The sequence below is a fragment of the Sardina pilchardus genome, chromosome 22 (genome assembly GCF_963854185.1).
Source record: "Sardina pilchardus chromosome 22, fSarPil1.1, whole genome shotgun sequence".
Lineage (NCBI taxonomy): Eukaryota > Metazoa > Chordata > Actinopteri > Clupeiformes > Clupeidae > Sardina > Sardina pilchardus.
Genome location: NC_085015.1, coordinates 17,920,004 through 17,942,472, shown reverse-complemented (window position 1 = coordinate 17,942,472; position 22,469 = coordinate 17,920,004). Strand labels below are relative to the sequence as shown.

General features: G+C 43.8%; 1 protein-coding gene across 1 annotated transcript; it reads right to left on the bottom strand.

The window, feature by feature from the left end:
• Positions 1-3,329: 3,329 nt before the first annotated feature.
• Positions 3,330-13,424, bottom strand: hs3st3l (heparan sulfate (glucosamine) 3-O-sulfotransferase 3-like). Its single transcript, XM_062527009.1, has 3 exons — positions 13,343-13,424; positions 12,557-12,932; positions 3,330-3,981 (listed from the first exon to the last, which is right to left on the bottom strand). The coding sequence occupies exons 1-3, from the start codon at positions 13,422-13,424 to the stop codon at positions 3,330-3,332; spliced, it is 1,110 nt and encodes a 369-aa protein (XP_062382993.1).
• Positions 13,425-22,469: the final 9,045 nt, after the last annotated feature.

Sequence of the window (22,469 nt, the reverse complement as noted above, 5' to 3'; positions counted from 1 at the left end):
CTAAAGGTTGCCTTTGGCTGAGAAGAGTTCTAGAACCGAAAAGCTAGCTTGCAAGCCTTTTTTTTATCACAGCTTTCTTTTTTCTATAAGTAGCCTATCAAGATGTATCTGTAACCTAACCTTTAGCCCAATTTGAACAGTTATCCATTGCTGAGTTCAAACGCTTGTAGCATTGCCCAGGCTAACATTGCATCAGGTTTGTTATTTTGTGTGTGTCTCCATAATTTAGTTCAACCTATCCACATGGATACATACTGTGAGATATAGACCCCAGAGTGTTGGGTAGAGATGAAAAATATAAATTTTGATATCTGCTGTATGATTCTATTAGAGAATCGGATCCCTTTCTTGTCAGCACTGACATGGCAACATATTTCAACCTCCATAAGGCTGAATGAAACATGGGGCTGAGTACAGTTTTTCCTGAATAAATTAATTATTCATTTTATGAAGAATTACTGAGGAGTTACACCATTTTTGCCAAAACAAACCGTTTACAGGGAGTTGTCATGCTAGATGAGGTAATAGAGTTTAAGATGTAGGAAATGTATCAATGTTAAAAGTATGATAATGATTATTTATTTGTAAACACTGTTCTGTAAGGCAGATAATAAACCTGCTGTTGCTTCAAGTGTGTGTTTGCTTCTTGATCCCTGGAAGAGTAATTTAAAAATAAATAAATAAATAAAGATCGGCGGGATGAGATTAAATGGGTGGTTTTCACTGTCAGTGCAAAATGTGGTCTGATGACTCAAACTCACAAGCGAGTTGCATCCTCCTTCCTCAAACCCATGGAAATGTAAATGTCATGCTCACCACAGGATTTGTCTTACTCCTTCAACCCCCTGGATGTATTTTGTCTGTTGTTTATTGCAACATTAGATTCCCATTAGGTTCCCCCTGGTGAAAATCACATCTTTAGAATGTCCATATGGTGTTTTTATATGATAGATACAGTACGTGCAAGAGGAACCTTCACTCAGAGACTGATGCTACAAAAGTATTGTATTAAAAATAAAATGTATTTAAATGGCTGCATATCAGCAGGAGTAATATAACCATGTGTATTTCCGTCTTGGTCTTAAAGAGGTGGCCTCTGACACATCTGTCACATTAAGGACACTCAAACTTCCCATGTGTGATAAATTGAAGTGAGATTCCTGTCAGGGATAATCATTTCTACAGCTAAAAATACACTTTGGGTCATGAAATAAAAACGTCTAAAGTTGACTCTTTTTTTTTAGGAACAGAGAAGGGGTTAGTTAGTCAGTGTCTGCAGCAGTTCTTTTGTGTCTGAAGAACAATAAAAGCATGTCCACTAGATGTCTCTAAAGTGCCACATTTATCCGAGTACTGAACGGTCTCTCCCTCTGATTCTCTGTCCTGACAGTGATTTGATACAGGCTCCAGATCAGAGACTACATGGAAATACATATTTATATTGATGCTATTATCATCTGCCCGCTGTATTTTCTTTTTCAACGTCTTTTTAGTCTGGTTTTATTTATTATTATGTGTTTTCAGCCTTTTTTTGGCCATGGTTTATCTTCAGGTAAGAAGTAACCTACGTTTTTGTCATCTTTGTTGTAGGCCTACTGGTATCTGTAATCATTGTCATTATCTGCATCAAAGTGTGTGTTTTGTTCAATATCGCTGTAGTCTAATGATAACTACCATTCAATGGCTAAATGGTGCTCATCCAACTCTTCTGCATGTCAACATACCAGATTTCCACTGGTTTTATTTATTTACATATTGCATCTTTATACACTTTGTCAAGCCACCTTCAGAAATAAAAAAAAAAATGTGATTACCAGATATTTCCAGAGGGTGGCGCACTTAAACTCTCCATCATCCAAGTCCACACACTCACACACACACACACACACACACACACACACTCACTCACTCACTCACTCACTCACTCACTCACTCACTCACTCACTCACTCACTCACTCACTCACTCACTCACTCATACACACACACACACACACACACACACGCAGAAACACATCACACTCCCATATCACAGGCAACATACACAAGCAGCTACAGTACAAACACAACCGATTGTTTCAAAATAATTTAATTGCTTCCTTGGAGGCTATGTCTCAAAGCTAGTGCAAATATCATGCAGGCAAATGGCTCTAGAGCTTGTCAGGTTTATTTGTAGATCTATAGATGTCTGTGAACAGTATACTGAGCTGTATATGCACCATCCATAGAAGAGGGTTTGCATTTTCTCCCTCGTAGCTGTACAGTATATGCAGGCCCTATTGTTTTTCCATTGTCATATTTTGATTGATTTGGTTCATTGTTCTCATTCCAGACAATAAACAGGCTAAAAAAAAGTCTAAATAGGACAAAACCAATTTTTTTTGAAGCACGGGTACTGGGTGCGTTTGGTGTTCTGCTTCCAGGAATTGCCAGGGCTGGTGGGTGGGTGGTTGTTTTTCAGGGACAAATGCATGATTTAAACACATAACCCTCTGATGCTTTGGTGCATCATTGTAAGCATAGCGCGTGTACTGCTGATTGGTTTCTATTCCATGTTTATGCCACTGTACAAATGTAGTCCTAAAAACATATCTTAATCTGAACCTAAAAACATGTCGTAATCTGAACCTAAAAAACATATCTTAATCCGAACCCACTATGGCTGATAGGGTGAAACACTAAAGACAGAGTTTGAATAAAAAAAAATACTCTAAACTGAATGTGTGAATATGAAAGGTTTCACTCCCATTGCAGAACAAAAGGCTTCCGGTACATACTACTCTTAGTGGTTTGCAGAAAAACACCACAAACGAAATTATGACATAGCATAGCAGATCCTGGTCATCTATTCCATTTTTCTGTTTCTTCTTTTTTTCCGTTTGTGTTTCTATTTTTTTCTCATTTTCAATCGTTTAGCCTGTGCCAAACGGCAGGAAGTGGAGTGAGAATGCCATCCATCAGCGAACGAAAGCACCACTGATTAGTTTCTGTTAGTGACAGCTTTGGTGCCAGCACCGCGGGTCTCTGGTGAAAAATAAAATGATAATCTTTCAGCCAACAGCTATTTGTCACTGCTCGGAAACAATGTGCTGTCTCAGGATATTACACTTGACTCACTTTAGCCCGGCATCCAAAACATATTAAAAATCATAAAATTCAGTTTCCATCTCGAGGCCAGCACTCAAGTGGCATTGAATTATCCATTATCCTCCCGTCTAATAACAGTTTATAGTCACACAGCCGCTGCAGCCGGGAGCCACAAACGCAGCCCGAGAAAATTAGATGAATATTTTGGAGAAGCGGGTTCCATTCCAGGATATTAAAGAATCAGTCACTGCCAGCCAAAGTCCTGCCCCGCCATTTGGTAGAACCGCAGGTTGTGGGGCTGATAGAACTCCCGCAGCTTCTGGATGACGGTCGGGTCGATCCGGGGGTGGATCCGGCCCTTGGTCTTGCCCAGGCAGTGGGGCTTGCTGCTCCCCTCGGGTTTCTTGAGGCAGGGGAAGCCCTTGGTCTTGTTGAAGTAAAAGTGCTTGTCGGTGACGATGCGCTGCAGGCCCAGGAAGTCCTGCACGCGGCCCAGCTCGCCGGCCGGGTCGCTGATCAGCCGCTCGCCGTGGACGAAGTGGATCTGCGAGAGCGGGAAGTAGGCGAGCCACCGCTCCAGGTGCTTGGCGTACAGGCCGATCCACAGCGGGCTCCACAGGGCGTCGATCTGACCGCTCGTCGTCCCCGCCGCCGCCGTCGACGCCGACGACCCGTTCTTGTTGAAGGTCAGCGTCTCGAAGCTGGGCACGTCCGGCGTCTTGGAGATGATCTGCGTGTAGTCGGAGATGGCCCGCGTGATGGGGTCCCGCACCACCACGATCAGCTTGATGTCGCGGGACATTGCATAGATGCGCGCCGGCGTCTCCTCGGTGACAAAGTAACGAGGCGTCTTCTCCATGACGATCTGCCCGTCCAGGGCCTTCGGCATCATACTCCTGCAAAACAAAGAAACAAAACAAAAGCCCGCATGAGACCCCTCAGGAGGAGCACACATGATAGAACATCTAATACGATCACCAGACCTCCAAAGTGAAGCCATCAATTCACTCCATTAACGGCTAGGTCTCAAATAAAGAACCAGTGGCCACATCTACCCCCCTTGAGTGAGCCCAAATCACCCTCCAAATCACAGCCTCACGCCCTCCGGCATCCACGGTGTGGTGGGGGGAGGGACGATAACAGATAGCCTCAGAACGGCGAGCGATGGACAGGTCAGATGGCCTGCAGGCCAACAGCATGCCGCGTTTCCTGTGGCGTTATGCCGCTGATTGGCCGGCCAAATGAGGCCAGGGCTCGGTCCTCCTGAGCTCCGCTCTAAGTGCGCATCTAAATGTGCATGCGTAATGGAGACGGCCGTGCAGATGCGTGGAGCACATCAATCACAGCAGGTGACTGACACCCACGACCAAGGGCTCAAACAGATGGAAACGCATGTATCCCTCTCTCTCTCTCTCTCTTTCTCTTTGTCTTTTGTTCTCTGTGTCTCTATCTCTCTCTCTTCTTCTCTCTTCTGTCTCTCTCTGTCTCTCACTCTCGTCCACTCATACACACGCGCGCAGGACGCCAGATGGGACTCATTTATCTCGGTGGTTAGTCTGCGGGGTCCGGTCTTCCTAATGGCCCACCTGCACCCCACCTGCCTGACTAGCTGGCCACACACACACACACACACACACACACACACACACACACACACACACACACACACAGCAGACACACACATGTGCTGTTGTCCTCTGGCTGCTGCGAACAATGCGCTTAGAACAAAATAGTAGGAGAAACCATGTGAAGTCCTGGTGCCCATCACACAAACTAGTGGCAAGAAACAGCTCAATATCAACTCACCCAGAATAGTACACAGTACAGTGAAGCATCAGTAATGTCGATGACATAATTGGACAGGTGATAGTGTTGTTTAGTCAAAGTAGCACTGCTATCCCCTATCATCATGACTCAAAATTGTATTCTAAATGTTCTTTATGTAGGTGATAGTTGAAAAAACGGTCCCTTGTAAAATGTAACATTTCTACCTGACCAGAGAGCGGAACAACATTATACATCTGACCAGCCCATCCCTGGGAGGCTCGGAAACACAAAACAGACCATCATTGTCATTCCAGTGCTGTGGTGGTGGGAAATGCTGACTGGAGATTGTCTTATTACGGGCTGGAGTTGTAAGGTTGAGCCTCGGCCAGGGCGGAGATTTTAGCTGTCGCATCCATTAAAATTCATGTGGAGTTTTAGCAAGCAAAGACATCTTTCAGGGGGCGGGAGGTCCGGGTTGTAGTGCTGTTTTAATCTTTTTTCAGCTTTAGAGGGGGGTGTGATAGCCGCAAACCTCGGGATTTTCACATTTAGGCTACAATATGAACACAAGCTCCACATCCACAAGCTCCACAAACTCCACATCCCTGCCACACAATTACCGGTACACTGCCGGTGGAGATGTCTCTCTACCTGTGAAGTAGGTTCCTGCTTTTTGATAAAATAGTGCCTATCACAACTATTGTAATGCAGAGGCATTTCGGTGAATTGATAGCTAGTCGAGTGCATCTGTTAAGGCTTGCTTTAAACATACTGTATCTGTCTACAGCTGATGAAAGACACTGATACAAAGCACTTCCCTGCAGCAACTGGTTATTGGGTGAAATATTAAAAGCATTATTTTTGCCAGCATCTGGAACGGCAGCCACTGCAACATAAGTAAGGAATAATAGAAGATGCACTAAATAAAAACTAATATCTCCAGAGCTGGACCCAAGTGGACCCACGACTGACCAAACACAGGTCAGGGAAACCAGTGCTGACACGTTGGGACCTCTAATAAATCTTCTAAATGTTGCAGCATGCTCATCCTCCATCTTGACCTTTTATGTGTTATCATAATGCTATTTATTGCACACCCCACTTGAAAGGTTATGAAAAGTAGAAGTTATCAGATCAGATTAAGACATTTAGCACACCCAACCAATTGTTTTCGAAAGTCAATTAGGAAGTGTGAAGCTAAACAACATTAAAGGGCAATCTAATATTGTTGATGTCCTCCGAGTAGACAAATCCGTTGATGTTAAGGACATCACAGTGTCAAAGTGAACCTTTATTTTGAAGCCTTCACTATAACTTAAACTCTGATTCTGATTTCTGCAATATTTAAAATGATTCCGTTCAGTTTGATCATTCAGTTTTAAAAATCATCAATAAATGATTGCATAACATGGTAATGAATCTATTACCAACACCTTACATTGTTACACTTGAGTAACAATTCTATGAGACAGGTATTGAAAATCAGATGGATACTTATCTGGTTCCTATATACGCCTGAAATAACCTTTTGTCTTTGTGACATAAATGTCAGCACATGCAGCAATGGGAAACTTTAGAATGTTGAAAAATAGAAAAGTATTGGATTCAGGATTTTTCGTCAAAAAAGAAAAAAAAAACCCACCAATGTAAGTCAAGCTTGAAGGACAAACCTTAACGATAATCATTTCTGAAATGATATACTGCCCGACCTAAGTCCAGTAAGCAGTCAGACAAAACGTACTAAAAGGTCGGGGACAACAAGAGGATAGACAAGAGGCTCTTTGTGACCCCTATCAGGCAAAGATCTCCATTTCCAACACCGGCCCTGTAAACCTCACGTCGATAGCGCCGCGGAGAGGCTACGTCAATTCCCTGACCACTGCTGCATTATCCATGACTTCATCTGAGAAAAGTACTTAGCCTAAAGACTTCCCAGTTTACCTATGGCCATAATGGGGCCAGCCAGTCTATTAGAAAAAAGGCCATTAATTATTCACATTCAGCCATTTCTTTCTAAAGCAGTGTAACCTGTGTGTGTGTGTGTGTGTGTGTGTGTGTGTGTCTTTATGTGTTTGTGTGAGTGTGTGTATGTCTTTATGTGTGTGTGCGTGTGCGTGTGCGTGTGTGTCTGTGTGTCTTTGGGCGTGTGTGTGTGTGTGTGTATTTGTGTGAGTGTTTGTGTTTGTGTGCATGTGACCGTGTGCGTGTGGCCATGCGTGTGTGTGTGTGTGTGTGTGTGTGGGTTCCGAACAACATCTGACCTAATGCACTGTGCTGCACTAACTCTTCAGGTCACTCTCGGTTTGGGTATAATCTCTAAAGGCTCACATTCATCAGACCCAAATAGGTGGAAAAGATAAAAGCCTGGAATCAAAGGAGAGGAGGACAAGGCCGAGAATGGTGATCAAAAGAAAAGTCCATTAGCGATCTTCCCTCAGATTAACTCTCGAGACAGACTCGTTTAGGCCATGTCCATCAGGCCACTCATCTATAGGCACTAACAAATATGCCAGCGCTAATGCTAACACGCTAACGTCTCTCCGAGGCTTTAGCCATATTTGGCAGAACTCCTGTTCTGTGATGTCCAGTTAAATCAGGTCTACATTACGACTCAGTACCTCCAGAAGTCTTACATTACAACTGAAGAGGTACTGTACTGTACATTGGACAAAATCAACAAACTTTTTAATGACATAAACAATGCCAAGGACACAAGGCACACAAAAGGTGACTAAGCTGGAGGATATGAAGGTACAGTATGAATCACAAAATGTGTTTATTCCGCTCAAGGTTCTCCCTAAACAGTTCTTCTAGATGACATCACTGTCATTAGATGTGCAAACATTTCACTGGAGAGCAGTCGTAATTTACGCCTCCGCGGACAAAAAAACACGCTTTCTTTCGTGTCCCAGCACAACCTCCACTGCCTGCCCGCCCCTGTTTCATGTTGGTTCCACTTAGCTTCCCTTCAGAGGATGTAGCCTCGCAAGTTAGCCTCTAATTGAGCGCCCCCCACCCTCCCCTCCCCCTTTTCTTTTTGGCCAAGGCTCCTCTGAGGTAGCATGAGCAAACCAAATGGTGCCCAGGGTATTGATTATGATGGGGGTATGGTAATGTGGGAGCCTCAGCTGGTCTGGGTGGGGTGGAGGGGGTGCAGGGGTGGGGGGGTGGGGTAGTGGCAGGTGGAGGTTTTAGATGGGCCGCGCTGGAGTCTCATCAGTGGCTTGCTGTGCACAAACAGATGTGAGGCAATTACCCTGTCTCCTGCTCAGGCCAGCCAACACTGCAGACTGATGAGATTTTCACAGGGAAAGAGGATATATATATATATATTTATATATATATGTTTTATATAAAGTCTATCTCTATGTATAAATGTATGACTGCATTGCTATGGGAGGCAAGCCCTGAATATTTTTCATGTGCCTAGGAGATTTTTCAGGCTGTTTATTTTTTTTTTTTCTTGCAGGAAAATCCATATGTCTTTCTAGTGGGCTAAGTTTTAGATCTTTTACATAAGGAAGGGAAATGTACAGCAAAATGCAATTATTTTTGCGAAAGTGAAATAGTATAATTAAATGTGAAAGTAAAATGTAATCATTTTTCCGTTGAAAGTATTTGCCTGTTAAAAAATGTCACTGCATGATGCATGAAGAAAAGTGAATCTGAAATGATACCCTAGAATGATGTTCTTCTATGGTACTCTACATGACACTCTAAAATAATATATTAAGATATTAACACAGCAAAGTATCTCATGTGACAAATTTAAGCAATAATATACAGTTGAGCAATAGTTGATAGCCAAGCATATCTCATATGTGTGCACACACATGTATGTGTCTGCATGTGTGTGTGTGTGTGTGTGTGTGTAGAGGGAGGGGAGGGGAGGGGGGGTTTAACCCAGTCATCCATTTCTGGGCATGCCTGTCATTAATGGCCTAGTCAATTGTAACTGTGCCCTGTTCACTTCCAGGACACATCCATCACGGAGCTGCCCCAAAGACACCACCCACCCCACCCCACCCTCCCCCGCCTCCCCAGGGCCTCTTAATGAGGACTGAATTACAAACAAACCGTCTAGGCCTTATGGTGATTTCATACAATACAGTGCAGACAGCGCCAATACCATTGCATCACACACCTGGTCTGCACTGGCAAAGCCGTCTTTTTAAACATCCTACAGGAAACTGATGGGTGTTCTGAACCATGAACCATTAGATAAGTAAGTTAAGGGAAATAAGTTATTGGGACAACGTCCACTTATGTCAGCCGCTTGTGTTTCACTCAGCCAGCTCAAATGAAATCGTGTGCATTTTAATCAAGACATATATGTACTGATTTGTTAACATGTGAAGGCGTATTTCTTGATTTGTATAAGCCCATAGAGTCTGAACAAGTGCGCATTACTAAAAAAAAACACAAACTTCTATGTGGTAATGGTTATGTATAATTCTTCAGAACACAGAATTAGTAATCCATTCCAAACCACTCCATTCGAAATCTACACTAAAATGTTTTAATCAGTCCTAATAATATTTTAGAAAAAAAAACAGTCTACTTGATCTGCAGTTGTGTTCCATCACAGTAGTTTAGTGACAAAAAAATATAATTCCCAGTAGAGATGCTCAGCGACTCAGTTCCACACATTTCCATGCTTCTGCTCTGTATTCATCTATAGGTGAAGGGCATGTGGATTTTTACAACCACATCTAATTCATTTGCATGCTAATTATATCACTGTGTTTAAACATATACGCACACCATGTTAAATGTCAATCCCCTAACCCCCTCAGCCCTAGAAAGGAAGAACAGCTTCAATGAGCATGAATTTAAACACCAGCTTTTCCCTTTTTTAAAAAAAACACGTCCTCATGAATTGCAAATGCTGTGCTTGCCGTGTTTTGACATCCGATGCAACATCGACTGACCACATTGCAGCTTCCTTCAAGTGACCTTGAAGTATTTATAGGAAAGACGGCTGGTTGCAGGAGGAGAAAAAACCCCACTAAGGTACACTATCACATCACAAGGCGAAAAGGCTCAAAAGAAACCTGAATCTCCTCTCTTTTTTCCCCCCTCTGTTAGTCTCCTCTGTACCACCGGTAGCTCTGGATCAATATATTGACGCGTTTAATTTGCCACACCGATGGCAGAAAAAAACACACCTTTAGGCAAGGGGACACAATTTAGTGGTTATACCTCCCACTCTGGGTGCTGGAAATAATAGTTAAAGGGAAAATGAGGTGTCCAGTTGTTAAGTATTTTGTCCTCAGTGTTTCCTGTATAGCCCCCTTTCTCCTCTCCATGTTGCCAGCATAGCTGCCATGACGTCCCAGTGGGATATTGATGGAAAGGCACAATATCATGCTCCACTAAGGGCGGATTTATGCCGAACGGACGCCTCTCGAGAAAGTGACAGTAGTCGGAGCAGAAACATGACCTCGAAGCCTCGACGCGGATTATGCCACGGCAGGATAAAGCCTCTTGCTAATTGTAATGTAATCTGCACTGACCTAAGATAACTGGTTTAATGCTTGCATCAACTCAAGGTCAAGCTTAGGGCCAATCAATTGAAGAAACACTATCTGGATAAAACTTTCCATTCACACACACACACACACACACACACACACACACACACATACACACCCCTACCTAACGCAGACACACACACACCAAACACACATTTGTGCACACTCAAACACTATCAAACACACACCAACCCCCCACCAAAGAAATTTGCTGTGCAAAATCCCCTCTAAGCCTCTCTTCAAAGTTGACACACTGCAAACCAGCGTGGGGAAGAAACACACATTTGTCTTCAGAGGACCACATCACAAACACTGACCTCGGCCTCCGCGGCACACAGACCACACCGCTCACAGACCACACCGCTCACAGACCACACGGCTCACAGACCACACGGCTCACAGACCACACGACTCACAGACCACACGACTCACAGACCAGACGGCTCACAGACCAGACGACTCACAGACCACATGGCTCACAGACCGGACGGCTCACAGACCACACGGTCCACTGACAGGGCCAGGCCTGGACCTCCCCTGTGCAGTAGCATCTGGGGCCACTCCCCGGGACGCTCCCGATATGAAGTCCCGGCGACACATCATTATGTGGTGAGGAGGAGCAGGCCCGGGTTAAAGATCAATTGACAGGTCTCACAGCCATGTCAAGAGCCCTGGCTGTCGTGCTGTGCTGTCCATCTGGCCCTGGAGTGGGGACAGCCTGCTCACACCCCAACACGCCGGGCTCCATTGAGCGGGACACCAGGGAGAGTTGTGCTGGCCTGACATTACTAGACTAACATACGATTTTAGGGAGGGGGGAAGAGGGGATGCAGGGTTTGTGTGTGTGTGTGTGTGTGTGTGTGTGTAAGGGGAGGGGGGGGGGGGGTGCAAAGACACGCATTTAATATAATACAGGATTCTATCAGGAGGAAAATGACATTAGTGGGTGCATGATTTGCTGTTTGGGTAGGGCAAAAAAAATGACTGCACATTAAATAGGAATGTGTGTGTGTGTGTGTGTGTGTGTGTGTGTGTGTGTGTGTGTGTGTGTGTGTGTGTGTGTGTGTGTGTGTGTGTGTGTCTGTGTGTGTGCATGTGTGTGTGTGTGTGTGTGTGTGTGTGTGTGTCTGTGCGTCTGTCTGTGTGTGTGTGTGTGTGTGTGTGTGTGTGTGTGTGTGTGTGTTTGTGCGCGTGTGTGTGTGTGTGCATGCGCTGTGATATTTAGGATGTCCCTCTTTCATCTGGCTGGAATATAACTAAGTGTGAATTGACCAAACAATCAATCAAGCTTAAAAGGTAAATAATTGGATTCCGCCTAGCCCCTGGGCCGCTCTCTAGGCGATGATGGCAAATGAGGCATAAAATCTATTGAAATGGCTTTATTTGAACAGCTGATGACTTTTCAGAGAGCTTTGTGATTTATCTTGCCAATGAAAATATTAGAAATCCTTAAGAGATGAGAATCATTTCCACTGACAGACAGCACACTGTGTAAAACAGCTAGGGGGATCTAAGCAGTTCTGAGAGTGCCATACCAATTTAGCAAATAGATGATCTATTGAGAGACACAATTGTTCAGTCAGGATGGCAAACTTGTTTATTATTTTGCCTGCAGTTGTGGTCTGTTGCCTTTCACATGATGAAATGCATTCATCTAACTTCCAGTCTCATGTTAATAATCCGCCCCCATTCTCTTTTAAGCTTGGGGAGAGCATTGCCATACAGTGCCAATGGCAGTAAAGATGCAGTGTAAGGACGAACAGTCTCTCTGTCGATAAATTACAGTCCACGCTCAACTAGCACTGGATGTCAAGAGTGTTGGCTGTCCTCTGTAGTTGTCAAACATCTGGCAGCAGCTCCAGAGATGATTAACATTGAGAACTTATCCAGGCCTTCCACAGATTGTGGGGGCCAGATGGCTATATCTCGCCTACAATGAAACGTACTTGGACTGTGCTTAAGACTATTAGCAACAGAAACGCATTTGGAATATTGATGTTTTGATTGACACACATTCACCCTAAGCCCCTTCTATCTAATAATAATGCAAATGATACACAGTAAAAATAATAATAATAATAAAAAAATGTATACAGTTCCGTATGATGATTATCAGTTTGAATGACTTCTATGGTGACATCGCGTGCAAGTATACAACTGTGATCATTACCTGTACCAGTCTAATCCGCGCGCGTAATGTCTGTCGAAGAAATGTGGCTCCGATCCAAGAGCGCGAATGTCCGGGTGCAGCCTCAGAAATTCCAAGAGAGCCCTTGTGCCTCCCTTCTTGACTCCTATGATGAGTGCATGTGGAAGTCTCCGGGTCGCTGTCCAGTCCTTTGCGGTGCTGTTAGTTTCCAGCACCGGTGAGCCCCTGGTGTCTTCCAACGTCCCATAAGAGGAGGTTGTTACTTGAGGAAATGTTCTGTTTCTCTCGTCGTACCATCCTGTCAGAAGCAGTTTGTTCACACTGTTCAAATCTGGTGGATTTTCAACCAAGTCCGAATTACAGCAGCCGTTGAGAAAGTAGAAGAGATAGACGCAAACTACGGCGAAAGAGAACATGACTACGAGTTTGTGTACAAGTCTCCGAATGTCTTGTTTGTGGTTATGAAAAGTTGCCATTCCTTCGATTGCTCGCCCGAGCTGCCCATACTCTTCAGGGCAAACATCGCAGTGTATAATGTAGCAGATGACCAACCGATTCTGAGAGGGGTCCGTGCAGCAGAGGTGATGCCAACTCTGCAGAAGTCGCCGGTGAGCGGTTTCCCCTCTCCGTGCGCATCATTACGAGTTTCTGAGGTCCGCCAGGCGCTCGGCAGTCTCATTCCATGGTCAGAAAATCCGTTTCCATCTGCGCGCTATACTCCCACACACTCGCCCTCGCACATCCCACAGACACCGGGTTTTTAATATCCCTTTGCATCCGTGAAGTGATGTTTCTCTCCGCGATTACCCGCTGTCGCCATATGGGTCCCGGGAGAGTTCCTGTCCTGGAACCGCTCCTGCTCATTCATGAAAGAGCGCTCAGCATCCATGCCTTCCAAACTGCCTATGATTGGAGGGTCATGGCCGAAGGCGGGTTTAATTTCACTGTACTTATTGGGATAGGAGATGGATTTGGTTTGGTACACTGTGCACACTGCACACTCAAGCACTTTTCTGCTTGACTTAGACTAAGACAGACAAGACTTCAGTGTGTGTGTGTGGGTGTATATACAGTGTAATTAAATCAGTTTATTGAGTGTCATCCAGCATTACCAGGTTTGGGGAGAGAAATATATCAGATGCATGAACAAATATGGAATTCAAGAGTGCCTTTAAATGCATAGCACCCATAGAATATATTTTAAAGGTTTTTCTATCCAGAATATTTGTTCGTGGTTGACCTTGAATGCATAAATTATTAATTTGCTAATGCGTTATATCAGTAATCGAAGAGGACTAGACATATGTCTATTCAAAAGATAAGATCCAGTTATATGGTCAACAGAGCATACCTGCAATGTAAAACATTTTCTCTATTTCAGAATATCCTATAGTTACTGACTGGACACCATGAAACTTAGTCTTCATGGACTTCGACCAATGAGATTAAGGCAAAAGCCTCCTTATCACATAATTGGTTTATAGTGATGTATTAGCCCACATACCCTACTTTTGTTTAGAGAGCAGCCATCACCACCTTGTACATTGCAGGGAGTGACTTCCACTCACCACCAATGATCGCTCCAGATATGTCCCGTAGAACGTTATAGATTAAATCCATAATTGTACCCTGTTCTCATAGCAGTGAGCCATTACATACAGGCAAATTAGCAATGGATTTCTATTTCATTCTCACTTGTACACATGCTGCAAATCGATGACAAATTGGAGAGAGTAAATAAGAGAATAGGATGAAAAGGTGTTAGAACTTAATATTAATGTGCCCATAAAAAGCAAAATAGGTGTGTAACGTGTACAGTAGGATTGGAGTCTATTTTATTGATGGGGGCACTACATGGTTTATGGGTACAGCAGAGAATCAGTTGTGATGATCTGTGCGGGCATTATGTTTTCCTAGATTTATCCCTGCTGCTCTGCTGGACCAGATGTGACCAGTGTCAAAAGGTCAGATATGCCTTCGCCTCCGTAATAAGACTGACATTAACGGTGAGCAGCGGCCCCCTCAAACATCTCCGACAGCAGTTCATCAATAGAAAAGGTTGAGGGTTGTGTCTGTGGCATTTCGGTTGAAATTGAATTGAAGAAATCATATTGATATTCTGTGGGAACTCTGATCTGCCAATAGTATCCCTTCCATTTTAATTGTTTCATTTTTTTTTCTATCCTGCTGAGACAGTTGCTCAGCAGAACTTCTTCCTTCCAACGTCTCCAATTATGACACTAGTTGAGGAAGCACAAATTACATTCTCTTCCATGTTTCCTTCCTTTCATCCCTTTATTCCACAGATTCACTGAGTCTACCCTGAGACTTCTCTGGTTATTTAATGGAAAGGGCCTGCACATATTTAATAGAGTGATGTGACCGGATTATTACCAGCTTTTATGTAACCGCATTCAGGCTCCATTTCAATAAAGTGTAATGAGTAATCTGCCCGCAGTTAATACCTGAGCCTCACAATCCGTGACATTAGAAAATTACGTATTCATCTGAAGGCAAAGAGAAGGCCCTGCTATACTGAGCCGACTTCAAGATGTGGACCCCGTAATCTCTGCCCAAGCCGGGCTATCCTGTGATTAACAATGTTGTGCTTTGTTTCTGCATTGCTCAGGTTTATCCCTTTCCCTTTAATGTGGGAATAAAGAGGGGAGGGGGGGGGGGGCTGTTTATTTAATCAATTGCACTTGATTCCAGGGATCAGTGAAAAGGTCAGGCGAATTGTCCCGAGTTATTGCGTGCCTTTTGTGTGCAGCCCTAAGAGCAGATTGTTTGATGATGAAGTAGCCGCCTATAAAACAGTGACCCTGAGGTCAGGGACGACGAGAGGCACAAATGATTTATTATCCAACGGGGGCAAAAACAATGTTTTCATGAAACCGTAATGAGACCTAAGGTAAAATTAAGTGCTCACAAGCAATCCTGCACTGTCAGACCCCAGGAAATAGCTATAAACACCGTTTGTTGCCAGAGTGGCTTTGTATTATTAAGTATTTCTTTGTATGGGCAACCAGTTTTATTCATTTTTTCCCCTCTTGTTCATGCAAATATGGTCAATAATCATTTGCATTAGTGACTGAGTAGAAATTAGCAGAATACTGAAGGTTTAGCTGTGTTGAAATCTTCTGATGAATCTTGGGACATAATATTTGTGATCCGTTTATAATTACGAGGTCTTCATGTCATGCCATGACATTCATACATTCATTTTATTCACACTATGACAATAATGGATTGTCTATCAATCTTGAAGATCTAATCAGCAACCAGTGCAGATTAATTTCTTTGACTTGTGTTTTATACAGATATCAGAACAAGCAAAGAAAAGCCTCGGATAATTGCAATCAAACCTAAAGAAATAATTACATAAATCAAAGTGCTGCAGTATCAGATTGCTCAGATCAGATTGCTCCTTGCAACAATAATCAGGTAAGCTTTTCGTTAAACTCTCACTCTCTCTCTCTCTCTCCCTTTTTGAGTCACACACTCACACACACACACACACACACACACACACACACACACACACACACACACACACACACACACACAGAGAGAGACACACACAGACACACACACAAATGCACCCACAACCTCTTATGTGATGCCATAATGAGGCAGCTGAATAATGGGGGTTGCGGTTGGATCTAAATCACAGCAATCAGTCAGGCCCTGCCATCTAATCAGGAGGAATACAAAATGAGCAGGTCCAGGTATGCTAATCTATATATTAAAAAAAAGTATATTATAGAGCTAATATAAAGCACAAAAATAGTCTAACATTCCTTTGCCCTGACTGCAATGTATAATATAAGAGGTTGATCATCATCAAGCACTATTGTGACTTTGAATGCCAGACAGAGAAAGAGTAGCCCTGTGAAATATCCTTTTGGGGTATGCAGCGAAGTACCAGATCAATAAAAGAGCACATTAGCGTATCCAATCTTTCCCTAAGCGGGGATCAAATCCACAATTTCAGCATTGGAGTCAGACACCTTAACAATTAATCTAAATGCCCTGGAAGCCTACCTGACTGCCAGTTTGATCTCTTAGCGGTGAAATTTACTGTGGAAACTGCTCTGAAGCACTGAAAGTCTTGCTTTAACTGCAATGCCGCCGTTATCTTTATGTGGTCTCCAATAAAGTCGTAATGTCCATTAGAGTTTAAATAAAGTTATGTGCATAATTAGAAAGGGGTAAAGGGGATATATTTTTCTATCCCCATGCATATGCAAAAGCCTTCTAATCAAAGTTTACTATGCATGGGGCAAGGTCCTGAGCATCTAATCAGCAATTACAGGGGCCATTGATGGCAACACAAGAGGTCAGTCCCAATCCAACCAACCTGATATCTCTGGTACGTTCCAAGCCTATCATTCCTCACTCTTTGTGCTCAGATGCTCTCTCTGTGTCACACACACATGCACAAACAGAGTCAGACACACACACACACACACACACACACGCCTGCACAAACACATGCACAAATAGACTCACACACACACACACACACACACGCATAAACACAGATACAAACACACGCACACACACACACACACACACACACACACACATACACACACACACACAAATCCACACACACACACGCACACCCTGCCCTGGCACCTTGCTGGGCCGTAATTGTAATTGAGTCTCCATGTGGACGGAGCTGGTTGGGGTTAGCTGTGGGCAGACGGCTCGCCAGATGACCCCAGTTTGAGGCGGCGTTGGAGGTGAGAGCCTGATCAGAGCAGACAGTCAGAGGGATAAGCCCCGCTTGCTCTACATGTGGCCTGCGTGGATCTCAGTGACAACACTCATGCCGAGACCCCCCCGAAGAACCAGACACACCCATCCACCAACCATCGTTTAACCGGGCTGCCTCTTTTCTGTAGTTTTTGCCTGGTATTATTTAGAAGGGGCTTCTTAAGCTGCATCAGAAGTGCTTATATTCAGTCCATCAGGGAAAAAAACAGAGCTTTGCCATGTGGTGCATGTAGAACCAACAGAGTGTATGTTATTGGAGCTTCTGCAGACCACGAGCTGAGCTCAACACCATCTCTGCATTCTGCAGCATTTCTCTGCTTCTGCCAAGGATTTGTTACGAAATGATTTCTCAAGCCTTTTAAAGCCCTTTGTCGCAGGGAGAACATAAACAGAGCTTTTTTTTTTTTAAAGTTGATACTTTAAAGGAGAATTAGGCCTATGCCACATGTCCTAAACCAAAGCCCTAAAGTTTGTAGAAACATTTGCTCCCAGAAAGCGTGCCCCTCGAGCACTCTTCTCCTCTAGTAAGCTTCTTTGGGCTGACATAAATACCTTGTGACATCCTAGTCTCGGCTTTTGACTCCATCCAGGCTGGAAGACAGACCGCGCGCTAATTGCTAATGCCGACTCTGATCACCCCTAATGCTGCCGTGGCATTAAGCTAGCGTGGCATGCTAGTGGGAAGCGTAATCAACCCCTGCTTATCCACGGTTCTGTGAAGTGCGATAACACCCCAGGTTAAAAAGGCCAGATTCGGTGAGGGGAGGTCAACGGCTAATTAAGCCGAGTGTACGTTACATGTTAGGTGGATCCGCGCTCTCACTCTCACACCACCCTGTAAGGTCTAGTTGTCAAACAGACAGCATTACATTAGCTGGCTAGCTGAAACACTGCTCGGATGTTGACATCCAGCTCCTGTCACCTACCTGTCCTCCCCTCTGCGATGCGTTAACATGAGTCTGATATCAGCACAAATTTCCTCCATGCTTCACGAAACATCTCAGCCTGGGTGATTGGGAGTTGTTGAAGGACTTGAAGGACTAATCCTTCATTTGGACACAGGATCTCGATTATAATTGTTACAGAAATGATTAATGATCCCCCCCCCCCCCACATCTCCCAACCAAGCAATTTGAGGGGATCAAAGTCAGACTGTAGGTGTCCTTCTCTTCATCATGTTGAACTAGCTCATTGCGACTGTTCTTTTCAGTGCACCTTGCGCTGCTTCCAGCATCATTGAGTCAATGATGAGGACCAGTGTTGCAACCTGCCCGGTGTCTGGCACCTAGTCACCTGAAAAAGCTCTAGATTTGCCGACCCAGACTCTATTCATGCGTGACTCCACGTGGATGGAGCCCTTTCTCAGCTTGGTTTCTCTCTCCTGGGCCCCTGACCTTTCCGAAATGCCTTCACAGTCTGCACTTTTGCACAGGAGTGAATATTTGAGCATGAGTCCCCCTTGGTACTTTCTCCTTCACCGTGCTTCGTTTGATTCTGCCTCTTCTGGCTCGAGTTCAAGGTCTGTCTTGCACCGTGGACATCGCTTACTTATTAAGAAACTTTTCTTGGTTTGTTTTTTTGTTGTAGTTGTGTTTATAAACTTATTTGGGGAAATTGGAATTCTTTTTCAGAGCAACTGCTGGGCCTTTTTCCATTAGTATGCTTGGATTGCACTCTGCCTCCCTTGATGTGTAAGACAGGCAGCATTTGCCTCAGCCTCAAATTAACTCTCCTGCAGGGATGAGTATGATGCGTGAGTGTCTACCGAGGAATTTCAATTCATACAAGTTTTAAACAGTGTGTTATGCCGTGAGAGTCCAAGCCAGAGACAGATGGCTGTACTTGTCAATAATTTCGTGGCTCTAAGTATAGACATGGTTACCATCACTGTGGCGTGATGGCAAAACTGCTTTGTCCTTGATTTATTGAGTGAAGGTTGATCACGAGACGAGTGGCCGGCCTTGCATGATGGGTAACCTGAGAATCGCACGGGCTCCGCTCACCGGCAGCATCCCCCTCCTCCTCCTCCTCCTCCTCTTCCTCCTTGTCCATCTGAATAGGCTGTGTCAGCCCCTGTAATGGAAAGCCACAAAAAACAGGTTCAGGCGCTTGGCTCAGAGGGGGATTACTACCTGCTGAATGGCTGACCTGATTTCCTCTGAGCCCCAACACATCTGGTATCGCGCTTTAATAAGACTGTTGTAAATAGCGAGGATTACAGATCCTCACTTTAGGAGGGATGGGTGGGTGGGTGGATGAATGGGTGGGTAGGTGGCTGGTCAGTGTGGGGTGGGGTGGGGTGGGGTTGGGGCAGCGATGACAACGTATCTGTTATCCCAGGGTAAATCCCGTAGTTGTTTGGCTGGAAAAAAAAAAATGTTCCCTGTGTGGGATTAATGATTGAGATATGGGTGCGCGCGATGCGTGCGTTGCGCGCGGTGCGGTGTGGTGCGGTGCGGAACCGCTCTCAGATTCACCCTCCCTGGTGTCTCAGCATTATGTGACCCTCTTCCGCTCGTAAGCACTTCCCCTCTCTCCCACCGTCTGAACGAGCCCTCTGTGCTGTGGCACTTAGAGCTCTAAGTGCAGCCATGTTGGGTCTCCATCTGCAACATGTATGACGCTTTACTTATTCATCCCCCTGGTGCCATTAATCATAGAGCTTCGCGGTAAAAAAAAAAGTCGTTGTGTACCTATGCATTCGGTTTGCCACCAATGGCTTGCTTACAGTAAGGTGATATTTTAGGACAGTGTTCCTCCCCGCAGAATGATCGTTTAATAAGGGGCTGTACACAGAGAGAGACATGGTAGAAAAACAGTGCTGTTGTAAAATGTATTACAAGGCCAGCTCTCTCTCTCTCTTGATACTGCAGTCAATGGGAAATGCCTCAGAACAGTTAGCTAAGCCAAACCAAAAATGTCAGTTGTTTTTCTGTGTTTATGAGCTTTTTCTTTTTTCAAATTAGAATTGGATATCTAAGAAAAGAATCCGCACACTACAAGTCTTTGTGAAAATAGCTTTACTGATAGCTAGCTTTCGGTCGTTAGACCTTCTTCAGGCAGAGTCAATTAGATCAGGCAGAGTTAAATTAGAATTGAAAATGTGAATTGTAGAGTACATTTATTTGTAAATGAGGAAAGTTCATCCAATACTTTGTCTCAAGAAACGGACGTTTTACCTGTGTTAAGTTATAGCTAGCTAAGGTTAGCATAATGCTTTGCAATTAGATTGTATGAAGTTAATTTTAAATTTCTGTCACTTTGAGATGATGTGTTTTTGTTCAGTTTTGTTAATTCAAAAGATCCAAAATTAAACCAGACAGTAAATTATTTAGCCATGTCTTTTTAGTCACAGCCAGAGAACCTTGCATTAATCATTACGGAATGACAAAATGCATTACACCATTAGATTTTAAGTCTAGCCAGGATTGTAGGGGGTCATTAATCTGTCAATGCATTGTATGAAGGAAATAGGGATTAAGTCTGCAGCTTCCTCCTGCATACCTCTGGATTAACACACCCCTTGCCCTTTCCCGTGGTTTAAAATGGGTGTGAACTAATTCGGGGTAATATATTTTTTTATGCGTTCATCTGTTCCCTGTGCCTTTTTATTGAGGGAGGGGGCAGATCTTACCGTTTTAGTCCCCACGGTACAGCCGTTAAAATAGGAAGTCTGAATACTGGTATATGGTCTTATGTCAGGTTTGTGTATAGTTATACGAGTACGAACAATTTATTTGCATAATATTGTCCATGGATATGTGTCAATGTTTTGTAGGTCCCTCTATGCTAAAGCCATTGTACTCACTGATCCAGAAGCTGATAATCAGTATTTAGTTGGATTACATTGTGAAGGTCAGAGTAACAAAAAAAAATGTTTTTGGAGATTGGTTACACCATAATGACCTCTTCCAATTAATGATGGAAATGTAGCCTCGTCATTAACATTCAAAAAACCCTTCAAACTTCAAAGTAATAACTAATACAACTAATTTCAACAACTTGTCTTTGTGTGTTATATAGTTCATTCATATTGAGTTCCTTGATGACAGATAAAGCACTTGATCAGCTTTTGCTTCATTAGGGCAGTAGTGGTGCACATTCTTATTGTGCAGCTCTCCATTCTATTTTTGTGAAGAGAAGCTGAGGAGGCCTACTACAGTAGTAACATAATGCGAAAAGAAAACAAAGCCTAGATTAAGTTGCAAGTTTTAGTGAAGCCCAGGCTTGTGCCCAAGTAGGTCATCCATAATCATGGCAGTGTTTTAATTGTTGTCCCCCTCATACACACACACACAGAGAGAGAGAGAGAGACACGCACACACACACACACACACACACGCACGCACACACACACACACACACACACACACACACACACACACACACACACACACACACACACACACACACACACACACACACACACACACACACACACACACACTGTAGTACACTGACAACAGTAAGTAGCTGAAGACTGATGACCCTTTTCATTGGTGTTGTCCCAGGGGGCATCCGGTTCATTGTTCTAAAGAGGATCTGATCAAAATGGGGTCACTCAGCTGCAGACACCCACGACTCACTCGCCATACACTCTCCTCAAAATAGTGATGTTGGGAAACAAAAGCACCTGCCTCACCAAATAATACGTTTTTCAAATCACTGTCCACTGCTTGGACTAATGAGACAGCATTGTTATTATACACAATGGACATTTAGCTTTAAATTCATGTAGTACTATTCAGATAACCATTATGATATTTGACCTGTCAGTATGCTTTGTATGAGGTGGGTTATTACAGTATTTTGAAGATTAAATTTTATAATGTTTTAGTGTCAGACAATGAGGTCAAGTAGCTGAGCTTTACTGAAACCTTACTCAGAGCTAACGTATCTTGTGTATCCGTGATGTAATCAGTTACATTTTATTTTTCCAATAAATGTTAATGTTATATTTCAGATATACACAGGAAATGTGTGGTAGCAGATATCCCACAGTGGCCGATCAACAACCAACAACTAATGGCATGACGTGGGATGTAACGATGCAGAAATGGCACATTTCAAACACGTTACATGTTGTATTCGGAATCTGAAAAAAAAATCCCTCTGAGGAACAGGCAGTTTTTTTTTTACCAGCCTTTAACAT